Below are 12,373 nucleotides of genomic sequence, written 5' to 3'. Positions count from 1 at the left end.
TAAATTTTGTATATTGTTAACTTTAATATTATTGTTAATTTTGTATTCTCCATCATTGTAATAACACTACAGAATCTTCTGGAACTGTATAAATAAAGTGTAATGTAATAACAATTGGCAAGTTTCTAGACAATGGCAGTCTTGGGGGAGAAGCGTACAGGGGATACATACACTTAGTCTGAAACATGTTCGCCTTCTTTTAAACCTGCTTGAGCTTTGGAAATTCAGATCTTGATCCATACATCAGCTGTTGACTGTGCATTTTCATTAAGAAAATATATTATATCTTCCTTTTAAATACCTTCTTTTCAACTATTGGACTTGCAGGTCTATGCGGAGTTGATGGGAGGGGGGATATCTCTTTTTGGTTATTTAATAATTTGACAGTGCTTAATTGTCATGTGACACAAAAGTTGCCATAGAAACTGGATGAGCGTCTTAATCGTTTATGTGTCTTTTATGTGGTTTAGCCTTCAGAAGAAAAAGTAAAATGACAGATCGGCTAAGGTTTATTTGTTTTATATAATAGAAGGTGCCATTATTGTTGTGTCTAAGTGTAACAGCAACTCAAAGGCAGAAATAGTTATTTTTCAAAGTCTGCCACAACTGATCAAATGACCTGATTTCATGAGTGGCTGAAATGTAGTAATTTCACATTTGTCATTTGTTTTCGATTGTGTCAGATGTAGTGCTTAGTTAAATTGGTTAACAAGCTATAATATAGCTAGTTGTTAATAATAATAATTATAATATTATAATAATATACAATTATAATAATAATTATAAGCATTTCTCAATAAAAGTAACGGTATTTTAAGAATGCTTTGTCATAGATTGGCTTTCACGTATTAGAGCGATAACTGATTAGTAGAACAAAAATAAATTCCCTTATGATAGGAATAAAGCTGATGCGTTCTATTTGAAAGAAATAATTGCAATGGTTCTACAAGGTTCATTTTGACAATAATGTTTTAGGCATCCTGCATGAGTTTCTTGGTTCGGGAGAAGACATTGACTTTAAGATCAGTGAAAAAATATGGAGAATAACTGCTTCTTTAAGGGATATTCTGGATAAAAACTATTTTCTACTGTCTACTACAAAATTGTTGTGGTCTTTAAATTCAGTTAAAGCATAGATAACATTTACAGAAAGTGTCTCCAGAATGTTATGGTTTTAAGGTTCACAACTTTAGAATCTCTGTAAATGTATGCATAGGGAAGAGAAATTGCTTAGACAATGTCATTGTCATGACAAAGGGAATACAGATTACAGCACCTCAACACTCTTCTGTAATATGCTGCCTAAATACTATAGCTAAAATCATGAAATGCACTATTTTATCCATTTTTAGATGAACTATTTAAAAAAGGGCTAGGGTTTTTCATATTTTTTAAATTGAGGTGACCCAGAATATCTAGAAAAAATGTGAATCCATTAAATGTTCATCTCAAACAAAATAGGGTTTATTTAACTTAGACCCATCATGTTCTTCTCCTCCTTCTTATTTACATTATTATATTACCGTTGCCATCTTTAATCTACATAGCACTCTCACGTTATACATTACATAATGTTAGAATCTGATTCATACTTTAGAAAGGACCTTCCACCCATTACTCAACTGGTACTTTCCTGCTTACTTTTGTAGTAGGCCAATATTGAGTTAATATTATGAAAATCCCCAGGTTTACGGAGAAGTCTTACAACTTTTATCCGGTGCCACAACAACTTCAAAGGGGCACCATGATGTTTGGAACTCATCCAATACCATACAAATGGCTTATTAGGGTAGCTAAAGAAAATTCATGAAAGAGCGTAAGGTTATTCGAATGAAGTCAGTCTTTTACTCTACTAAAGATATACAGTACTACACCCCCCAGCCTTGTTTCGGGGGCTACCGCTGCTACAGTGTTGCTTTTCTTATCACTTGTATGCACACCAGCCCTGACGAAATATTTCCTGCCCTTTCCTCCCAGGTTTCTGCGTAAGTGCTTTCAGCAGAATGATGACAGTCTTGGCTTCTCGCACCAAGTATGCTTGGCCCAACATTTCGCATTGTGTTGAGGCTGAGCACTTAGTAATGCTCTTGGTGTCGATAAAACTCTTAAGGTCCCTGAAGGTTTAACATTACCTAATTGGAAGTGTCTGAAAGCTAGTCAGTCCTTTTTTCAAGAAAAATAACAACAGCATGATTAACTGCCTGGGAATACCCGAAAAAGTTTCAGCAAAATGCGATACAATATTAGGAAGTTTCCACCCTTGTTTTAAAACATTAGTGGGAGAAACAAATACTGTGCAGTTTTGGTATTTTCTGGAATATAAGACTCATGTTTCTTGCAGAAAAAAAACGGTTTCCCTAGTAATCGGCCTTTTAATATTTTAAATGCAACCAAACAAGTGTTGAAATATTTTTTTTGGAAAAATAAGTCTTCTGTTATATTTTAAGAATAAGGATAATTAGGAGACTAGTAAATGGACAATTTAATGTCTCTGACAGCCCCAGCATTTACTCTAGGTAGAAGCTGCAGCTAAAAAGCTGCAGCTCCTCTTCTTTTTGCGGGCCTTGAAGCAGCCAACCAGTGACAGGAAAACTCTCCCACTGAATGAATATTAATATAAGAAACAAAAACTGTCTGCGCTTCTTACCCTAATAAAGTTGGCAACAAATATATAAACATAATATAATATATAATACATATAATAATATAATACATTATATTATGTTTATATATTTGTTGCCAACTTTATTAGGGTAAGAAGCGCAGACAGTTTTTGTTTCTTGTATACATTGTACAGCCAATACACTGTTTCTTGCAGCATGCTTACACCTGTTTGGTAGGCCTCGTATTACACATTTGTATTATTTGAGCCTTAGACTAGCTTAACGCACCGACACTTTTTTCTTTTCCGTTTGCGAATATTAATATAAACCCGTCATAACCATCAGAGATTCAACAGAAACAGATGGATTTTCATTCTTTAACTTTTGTTATAGTCCTGTAATGCATTCACATATGTGGTTGTCTTGCTCTGGCTATTGTGAAATCAAGACAAGGTTTGTTTATTATAGCAGAATTCAAATTGTTCTTAAAAAATTCAAAGCTAGCTTGAACCATATGCACAAATCCAATTTGTCTAATACAAAATAATTGGATTTCTGGGATGTAATAAGTTAAGCAAATATTCTTTATAGGTTAGGTAAATTTCCTTGATTGGCACCCATTAGCGGAACATTCTTTAGTTTACGTTTGTACACAAGAAACAGATGGCTGATATTTTCTCTGCACTTTACACATGTATATAACATATGCATTTTATCAACCATCAGCTTCTCTGTGTCGTATAAATGTAACTGACACCATCACATTTTGTAAGTTTAGCTGTAATAAACTAGTACACCGAGTTCCAACTGTTGGAATGTACCAACTGATTAACGCATGTCCCAGTAAAACACACGGGGTCATATTTATGGAATTCTGGGGCATAGTTCTAGATGTTAAAAAAATCACCGTGGATACTAATAGGATGTCCATGTTGTTTTCTGTACACTTAACTCTTTGCCTAAGAGTTGCTCTTTGACCACATAATGCCAGTATTTAAGAGAGCATAATTGGATTAAAAAACGGATTCATAAATCTATGCCATAGGGCTATACCGTAACCCATATACAAATAACCAAAGAGATTAACGGAATCCAAGCACTTCTTAAGAATGCTAAGAAAATATATTTGGTTATTGCTAGAAAATATTTAATGTACCAACAGATGTAACAGACTTGTTATGAGTAAAAAGTATTTTAATTCCAAATAACTATGTAGACCATTGTAAACATAGTGACAACAGTATAGAATCTTTGACTGCAGCCTTATAACTATTACGTGAAGCGTATGTTTAAGACAGAGTAACCAACGCGTAACTCTCCACCTGCTGTGGAAGTCTCATATGATCCACTCAATACTTAAAGCCTACCGCCACGGACGACACAACTGCTGTGGTCTACGGCTAGGGTGTAAAGACGACCCCAAAGGATCTTAACCCATCTTTGGAACTAGGACGAATTAGCTTTTTGGTACTGTGCTGCTACTGAAGGAATATGTTTCGCATCTCATGAGTTTTATCTTACTGGGTAAAAAAAACATATCAAAGGCTGCAGTGTAGTACTAAATACTGGGCTAAATACCTGAATTTGGTAATTTGGATTTGGTGAAGATCGATTTATTTTTCACTTGACTATGATTCATTGTTAAATAATCATCACCTATTGTAATTAAGTAAATTAACCAATTCTTCTAAAATGTTATTTTAGCCCAAGGAACGCGGTTCAACAAGAGTTCACGCGTTGAATAACGTCAACAGAGTCCTGCAAATTTTACATCAAAACAATGTAAGTTTTAGGTCTGCACTGTATCTGTGTACTGGGGTCCACACACATAGAGGCTTTAAACGACACTAATATGAAATATAAGCATGTGTGTGTATGCGCACGTGTATATGTATATATATTACAATTGAATAAATACACACCTGAATTTCTTATCTTTCAACCCACGTATTGTGACACTTCCTGTGTAACTGTACTATTTACCGAAGGTGCCTCAAGACCTCCGCACTCCGTGTGTACCAGAATGGCAATCCTTAACCCTTCATACTACTTACCAATACTGCTCCAATGGCAGACCTGGCCCTCACAGTGTGCTGTCGCTGGCTACATACGCACACTGCTGCATATAAAAATGTATAGTCCAGCCATGCAGATCCTACTGAAGCAAAATGCTTGCAAGGACTGTTACAAATTATTGAGAAAAACAGAACCGATGTGTTTTACAAGGTTTAGGACTGTGGAATTATTTTAATATGGTTATACTTTGACATTTCTTTTGGTGTCTACGCTATATAACCAAGTAAAGGTCACAATGTTTGAGTAAAGAGAAGACAAAGTGCTCATGTATAAAAAAAAAATATGAAGGGGTTAATAAAATAAATTCTTCCAAATTCCTTACTCAGTTAAATAACTAGCAACGAGTATAGTTATTCATCCTCTCGATTTGAAAAGGGCCCTCCTCGCCTCTTGTTTCTGTAAGTCAAATTGTTATGTTATATACTACTTATTATTACCTGTCTAACCATTGTACAGCGCTACGGAATATGATGGCGCTATATTAAACAATAAATAATAATAATTAATCGTAAAGAATGAATAAGTATAACGTGATTGAAAAGGCGCATTAATGGGACAATTGGTTGTTTTCTGCCTTTGCTAGCTATGTATCTACAGTATTTGTCTATAGATATCTCGGTAAAGCCCCCAAGCCAGACGTATAACCACACTGATCTGACCATTTGTACCAGATGTTTTTTAACATTAGTTTTACATATTTCTAGTGCACACCCATTATAGGATATGACTTGTTGAAGGCTATTTGCAGTGTTTTCAACTGTGGAACTGTTACATTTTCATTTACTGTTAAAATTTCAAGATGGGTTGCAGTTATTTTTATTTTTTATTTTATGTGAATATGCACTAACTTATGCATTTTGTTAGGTGGAACTGGTGAACATAGGAGGAACAGATATTGTTGATGGAAACCACAAGCTGACTCTTGGTTTAATATGGAGCATCATCCTACACTGGCAGGTAAGGATATGGCTGTTTCTTTGGCTGGGTTGGATGAGTCCCCCAACCTCTTCGTGGTCTGCAGAGCGGCTTGGCTATTCCGCTTTCGGCTTAATGGCATGTTAGCCTGTTCTCAGCCTAACATGATGGATGCTGAACCCTGCCGGAAAGCATTGCATAATCCGTGTCTGTGCACAAATGCTCATAGGTACTGCTTACCAGAAGGCAAGCAAATATGTCACCAGACAAAACAAGCAGTGCACTTGGATGCATATATGGCAAAGAACACGATTTAAATAGTTAAGTAGTTACATCATTAACAATAAACATTTTTACAACAGCTGCAACATGTATTTCAGCCATCTTTAATGTTTTATTGATCTGTTTAAAATTATTGGGTCACTTGTTAAATTTACAATAAGGACAGCGAATTATGTATGGAATTATCCCTATTTCTTATAACTTATATGATGTGATGGAGTATATTGATTGTTGGAACAATGTGGGTGGTATTTTGGAGCTAGGAAATAATTTGGTTTACTATTTTTTAGACATACTTGTCATTTTCTGTCATATGTAAGTTTCTTCTGGAGAATGAAGAAAATGTCTAATGTCATTCAAAATTTTACTTGGCAGGTTAAAGATGTCATGAAGGCCATCATGTCTGAACTGCAGCAGACGAACAGTGAAAAGATCTTATTGAGCTGGGTGCGTCAGTCAACAAGGCCCTATAGTCAAGTCAATGTTCTCAACTTCACCACAAGCTGGGCGGATGGATTGGCATTCAATGCGCTTCTGCACCGACACAAGTAGGTGACGCGTATCTTGGATGAGCCATTGTTATTGTCATTGAACATTATTGACCTTTGTGTTAATGAAATTCAGGATAAGAAGGATATGTGATATGTAGTGTTCACAGGCCTTCATTAGTCTGGAAAACCCTCTTTACAGATTAAAATAAGCTTTATATGTATTACAAACCCATCTTACATGTATACCACGAGAGCAGCCATGCCAACTTCTAACCCATGTTATCCCTACCCTGATAAGTTGCTGATTGCTGCTGATTGGTTCAGGCCACCTTTGTAAGGGTGGGGAGAGTCAGGCAATTCATGACAAGAAACTGATCAGATAATGCCCGTTGCACCACCATTAGGCACAGATCAAAATATATCAAATCAATTACACTAATAGGCAAAACTATAGCTTGTCCTAATATATTAATTTAGTTGAATGCTGAAAACTTGGCCACCAACATCCTTTTTTAAATAACATCCGTCCCATTCATTGAGTTATTTTCCCATATGGTACTGAAAAGTTATAAAAGTGATAAGTACCGCTAGAGGCCGTCTTTTTAAGTATTTTGTTGAAACAGGCTTTATTCAAGAGGAAATGTAAACACAAGAACCTTATCTTTGACATAGTGTTTACCTTGTAAGACAATGCAGGACAATATTCTATGAAGTTACATATCTCTCTGTATAGCCCCGTCTGGCGAAGTTTTTAGTGCCATTATCACCATAGCGACCAATGAAATATTCCTGCTGATTGGATCTTTCCATTGGTTGCTTTGTCATTAAGAGTACTTACCTAGATTTGCACCAGAAGTAATATATTATATAGATATATTATAAATATTATATATATTATTTTATATAATTTGGTTTTAGTGACCAAAATAAAGGACTGCGATTTTTGCCATTACAGTCCATTCTCACAATTGTCCTATAACCTTACATATTCTGAGGCTTCCAGGCAATAGGCATTCAGGTTAATAAACAGCCACTGAGTATATAAAAGGCAATGTTCCTCCTGTCAGTGCGTAAACATAGAAGGAGAAGCAGATATGTTATTACCTCTCTAGTGGTATTCTCTACAGAATAGTACTTTATAAAAAACAATTATGATTACATAGCGACTATTGGGACCAAATTGATATAGCTTTTAAAATTGGGTAATTATTTTGGTCACTTTTATTCTTTATTACAAAGAAGCTCTAATTGTTCATATTGTCGTGGAGCAACTCCAATTCTACTTGTAAATCACAAATAGTATAATTCCGATCATAAAACAAAACATGTCGTGCTTAATACCTTGATGAAACTCACAGTGTCAATTTTTTTTACATGGTTTGCTTATCTTTTTATCAGACCAGACCTGTTCAGCTGGGAGAAACTAACTAAACTATCTCCACTCGAGAGACTTGATCACGCTTTTAATGTCGCAAAGAAAGACTTGGGGATCGAAAGGCTGCTTGACCCAGAAGGTAAAGTCATAATATCCACAATTGCAGCACTATGGCCAAATGCCCATTATTAATTCCCTGGTGTTGGCTATGAGCGTTGTAGTAATGCTACTAGTTGAAGCTCTGCCATACGTCGAAAGCGTTAGGCACCTGGCCTGTGCCCTGCTGGGCAGAGAATGTGTTGACGGATATGCTATCTAATAAAAGACCACCATGAAATTCCATTCCTTGTTATTGGCCTGATATGGGTTAGCTTTATCAAGACTATGACGGAAGAAGGGAAAAGAACCTAAGAACAGTAAGCTGACAGGCATGTTGTAAAGGTAAAAGACTTTACATAGTTGATTTCATAAACCTACCAACATAATAAAACTGAACGAATGATCATTGTCCATTATTCACAAACATTTTCCTTTGCATGTGTGTAAGTTCATATTCTAATAATCAGTTAGGCCCATCTTAAAGCAGGAATCATGGACCATTTGTGCATGTGTGCATATATATACACACACAATATATATCGGATTCTGGGTGCTGATTATTTGCTTAGTTCTTAGTCTCTCAAAAATTGAAATTATCTTTCCTCCCTCCGGTGCTACAATTCCTTTGACAGCCTCCCTCACCATCAGTGGTGCAACCATCATTCCTACTCCACACACTCATACCCCTTGGTATTATGATTAAGCCTCATATTTACCCCTCATATCCAGTCTATTTGCAAAAGCTGCTACCAACATCTTAAAACCATTGCTCATTTTCACCTTTACCTAACATAAAAAATAACTAAAACTCCTGTTCATGCAATCATCTCCCATCATCTACTGTAACTTGGTCTTAGCTGGCGTCCCTCATACTCATTTTACCCTCATACAGGTCATCGCGAACGCTGCTGGGCCTTCCACTTTAATAATTTATTCCATAGTTTATCAGTTCAATGTTAACACACTGTTCTGTTATCACAAGATCCACTTTGTCCTGTTTTTAAATGTTGATATTTCGTAACCTCCGCTTTCACGCCTGCTTTGAATTTGTCATGTTTTGATGATCCATATCTCTGCCAGTTTATAGACGTCATGTTGATTTATTTTTCTTTAAAGAATTTAAAAGGCTGCTTTGCACCCCAGTGCGTCAGTTTATAAATTACATCTATCTCGGACGTCTGTCAAACACATCACTTTCCATTGCAAATGTATTGCTTTGCTTTCGCTGATAAAGGAGAGCTGAGGTTAAATTGAAGGTGAAACGAGACCCTTATCATATGTAAAAATGTTCTTCTGATGACTTTTCTTCTTTCCAGATGTTGCTGTGCAGCTGCCCGACAAAAAATCCATACTTATGTACTTGACGTCTCTGTTTGAAGTTCTTCCTCATGAGGTCACATTGGATGATATACATGAGGTTGAAACCCTTCCTAGACGATACAAGGGAGTGTGCGAGGAGACAGTTTTCAGTAAGCAGCAGGTATGTTTCATTGTTGTGAATGTTTACATGGATCACACCGCGTAGGCCACGCCAAAAACCAGCTTACATTAATCAACGTGGCTGGCATGGCAGGGCCTTCATTTGTGTGAAGTGGCACCACGATGTAAATTTCACCCATGGATATCGAGTTCCCTTTAAACCTTTTCTTGTGGAGTGAAATTAAATCTGAATACTAGTAATCCGGTGAAAGCCTTGCGCTTGTAAGAGAAGTAGAAAAAAAAAACATTCAGAGCTGCTTCAGAATCTATATTTAGCCTCAAATTTAGCTGGACTGGGTGTTTCCACTCAAAGTATGTATTTGATGTGGAATCATGAAGGAGGAATTCAATTTCTTGTTTTAAAGAGACGGCTCCTTGGTTACTACCCCCCTGGATAAATAGGATCATTGTAAAAATCCTATTTTGCTTGTACACTTCCTTTGAGTCATCTCTTTCTCTCTTGAAATATTTGAAATGTTTTTTTTCCCATGCCCCTTGCTTTAGCTGTATTTTCAGCTCATTTTATTCCATGTAGTCTCGTTATCCCCTACCCAAACACTCTCGGTTGCCTATATAGTTATGGTATATCAACATGTTCATGGAATATCAACTCATTTTATGCATTTCTGTGTAATATGTAGGATATTATATTTGTCAACCCTGGATTTTATATATATATATATATATATATATATAGATATATTAAATAGAAATAATTGTTGAAGTAACGGCCATAAATTAGTCAATTAATTTACAGTTTACTGGGTCCCCTGCACCATTTCGATGCCATTGCATAATGGTCTAGTGGGTGAGCAGAGGTTTTTTTTGGCTCATTCGCTTTGCTGGGGGGATAACATCACCAGGTTAAGAACGTATAACCCAGTCTACATATGTAAGCTTGCGAGGGCCGAGCTCTCTTTTCTATCTATGTATCTATGTATGCAAGTGTATCTTGCAGGCTGAAAGTGGCCCCTGCACGGCAGGGTGGAACACAAAAGTTCTTCCCATCTACCTTTAGCATATTGCTGTGTGCCTATTATTTATGGGCCACTGGCCTTAAAGTCCCGGGGACGATTTTAAAGTACCAGACAGGTGCTGATGTATGAATACGGAATAGTGTATATGCAGTAGAAGTTAAATTATAATTGGAAACGGCATGTCAAACTGTTAGTGTTAATTTTACATGCAGCTCTAGAGACTGTTAACATTTTCACTTGGCTGTGGAATGCATTTGTGTATATCACACTCTGCAAAGATTACTTTATGTGTCGTATAACTTTGAAATATATATAAACTTGGAAAAAACAGTAACCCTTATAGGTCCTAAAGTATGTGATTTACTGAGAAACATTGGATTAATTTTATTATGAACTGTTCAATCCCTCTTAATTATTATTATTATTATTATTTATTGTTTTTTATAGCGCCATCAAATTCCGTAGCGCTGTAGTATTATTACTATTTTGATAAGCTGGATAAAGAGTCCAGAGAATACATCCAGATTTAGGATAGCCCCAAAATGCAGAGAGTGGGTTGTTTACAATTGTAGCATATTATAAACAACGTGAAGGCAATGTTACTGACATTTGTCTGTTAATTGGGAAAAATGAATACAAATAAAAAAGAATGTTCAGATTTAAGATGTCTGAATGTTACAGGCGACAGAACCTTTATTGTAGAGAGAACGATAAAACAATGAAGAATTGTCCTTAGGAGAAATATATAACTGAAAGAATCTAAATGTGTGTTTTGATTTAAAAAAATGTAAAAATATCAAAAATTTCTGAATTAAAGATTTGGAAAAATATTTCAGCACAATGGTCTATATTTTTGTGTACCTGTCAGAGAAATATTCAGTAGCCTTGTAGTCTAAAAAGAGCCAACAGGTAACTGAACTACTAAAGTTGGTTGAGAATCAAAGGCATTTAGATCAATGGAAAACAGTTTATAGATTTTAGGAGCTATGTTGAGTACTATGGGTACCCAGATTGTAATTTAGTAACAAATGCTTTTACTCTAGGCTTCTGAGGATCAGTTTGGAGATTCAGGCCCAGAGACCCCCAGCACACTAACAGAAGTAGACATGGATTTGGACAGCTACCAAGTGGCCCTTGAAGATGTACTTACTTGGCTTCTCATGGCTGAAGATACATTTCAGGATCAAGATGATGTATCAGACGATGTGGAGGTTGTTAAGCAACAGTTTAGTACCCATGAGGTGAGTGAGTTTATGTTTTTTATTAATTTGGTGCATTACTGCTTTTGTTTTCATATGTTGGAAACAATTAGCCATTAGCCATTAGCTGGTCAAGTGCGATGTTGTTCTGGCACCACCAAGGCACATAATAAAGAATGCTTGACAGTTGCTCTAAATATGTACACAAATATGAAGTTTACATATTTTTTAGTGATAAAACTGTACTTTATGAAAATCTGGTGTTATTGTTTGGTATTACTGACATAAGTTCAAGATGACCTTGTAATTACTATATCATCATCATCTGCATCACCCTTATCATTGAGCTCCAACCTCTTCTAGTTTAATGGCTATAATGAGAATACCTGGAAACTCTTAGGGTTTGACCCAGAGACTCTGGGTTTTTGCCGGAATCTCAGGGTCTTGGTGTAAGGGCCATTTGAGTAACAGATTTGGTGAACCCCTTCGATTAAAGGCTTAATATTTCAACAGTCTCAGGGTCAGCTCACACAGAAAGTTCCTAGGAATGGTGGTGGAGCACCGATTTTTTTCTCTGATCCGTGCTTTGCTTTTTAGTAATTCCTAATCCATAAATCTGGAATTGCTGCCAAGAGCTAATATAACAAGGTTCCTCCTGGAAGGTTGAGCTAGACAAAAACATACCTAACTGATCCTTTTCATGGAGGTTGTATATTTAGTGTTATTGATTTTTTTTATTATTTCTATCCTTTTCCTAGGTGAATGTTAGAGGATAATAAATAATATATCTTTTGTACATTAGTCTAGGGATGGAATTGCATAACCTTTCTCAATGAAAACCTAGGTACGATAGAGAACATGGACCATGGAAAGGTTG

At 36.0% G+C, this 12,373-nt stretch overlaps 1 protein-coding gene across 3 annotated transcripts in view; it reads left to right on the top strand.

The window, feature by feature from the left end:
- UTRN (utrophin) overlaps positions 1–12,373 on the top strand; it is a 284,301-nt gene that overhangs the window by 45,841 nt on the left and 226,087 nt on the right. For all 3 annotated transcript variants that reach the window (XM_053460556.1, XM_053460558.1, XM_053460557.1), the window contains 6 exons: positions 4,308–4,385; positions 5,544–5,636; positions 6,252–6,424; positions 7,766–7,881; positions 9,158–9,321; positions 11,341–11,538. In XM_053460556.1, the coding sequence (XP_053316531.1) occupies positions 4,308–4,385; positions 5,544–5,636; positions 6,252–6,424; positions 7,766–7,881; positions 9,158–9,321; positions 11,341–11,538 (822 nt within the window). The remainder of the gene's footprint in view (positions 1–4,307; positions 4,386–5,543; positions 5,637–6,251; positions 6,425–7,765; positions 7,882–9,157; positions 9,322–11,340; positions 11,539–12,373) is intronic.

This window comes from Spea bombifrons, chromosome 3, assembly GCF_027358695.1.
Source record: "Spea bombifrons isolate aSpeBom1 chromosome 3, aSpeBom1.2.pri, whole genome shotgun sequence".
NCBI lineage: Eukaryota > Metazoa > Chordata > Amphibia > Anura > Pelobatidae > Spea > Spea bombifrons.
The sequence above is the reverse complement of the archived record's forward strand: the minus strand, read 5'-3'. Positions and strand labels throughout refer to the sequence as shown.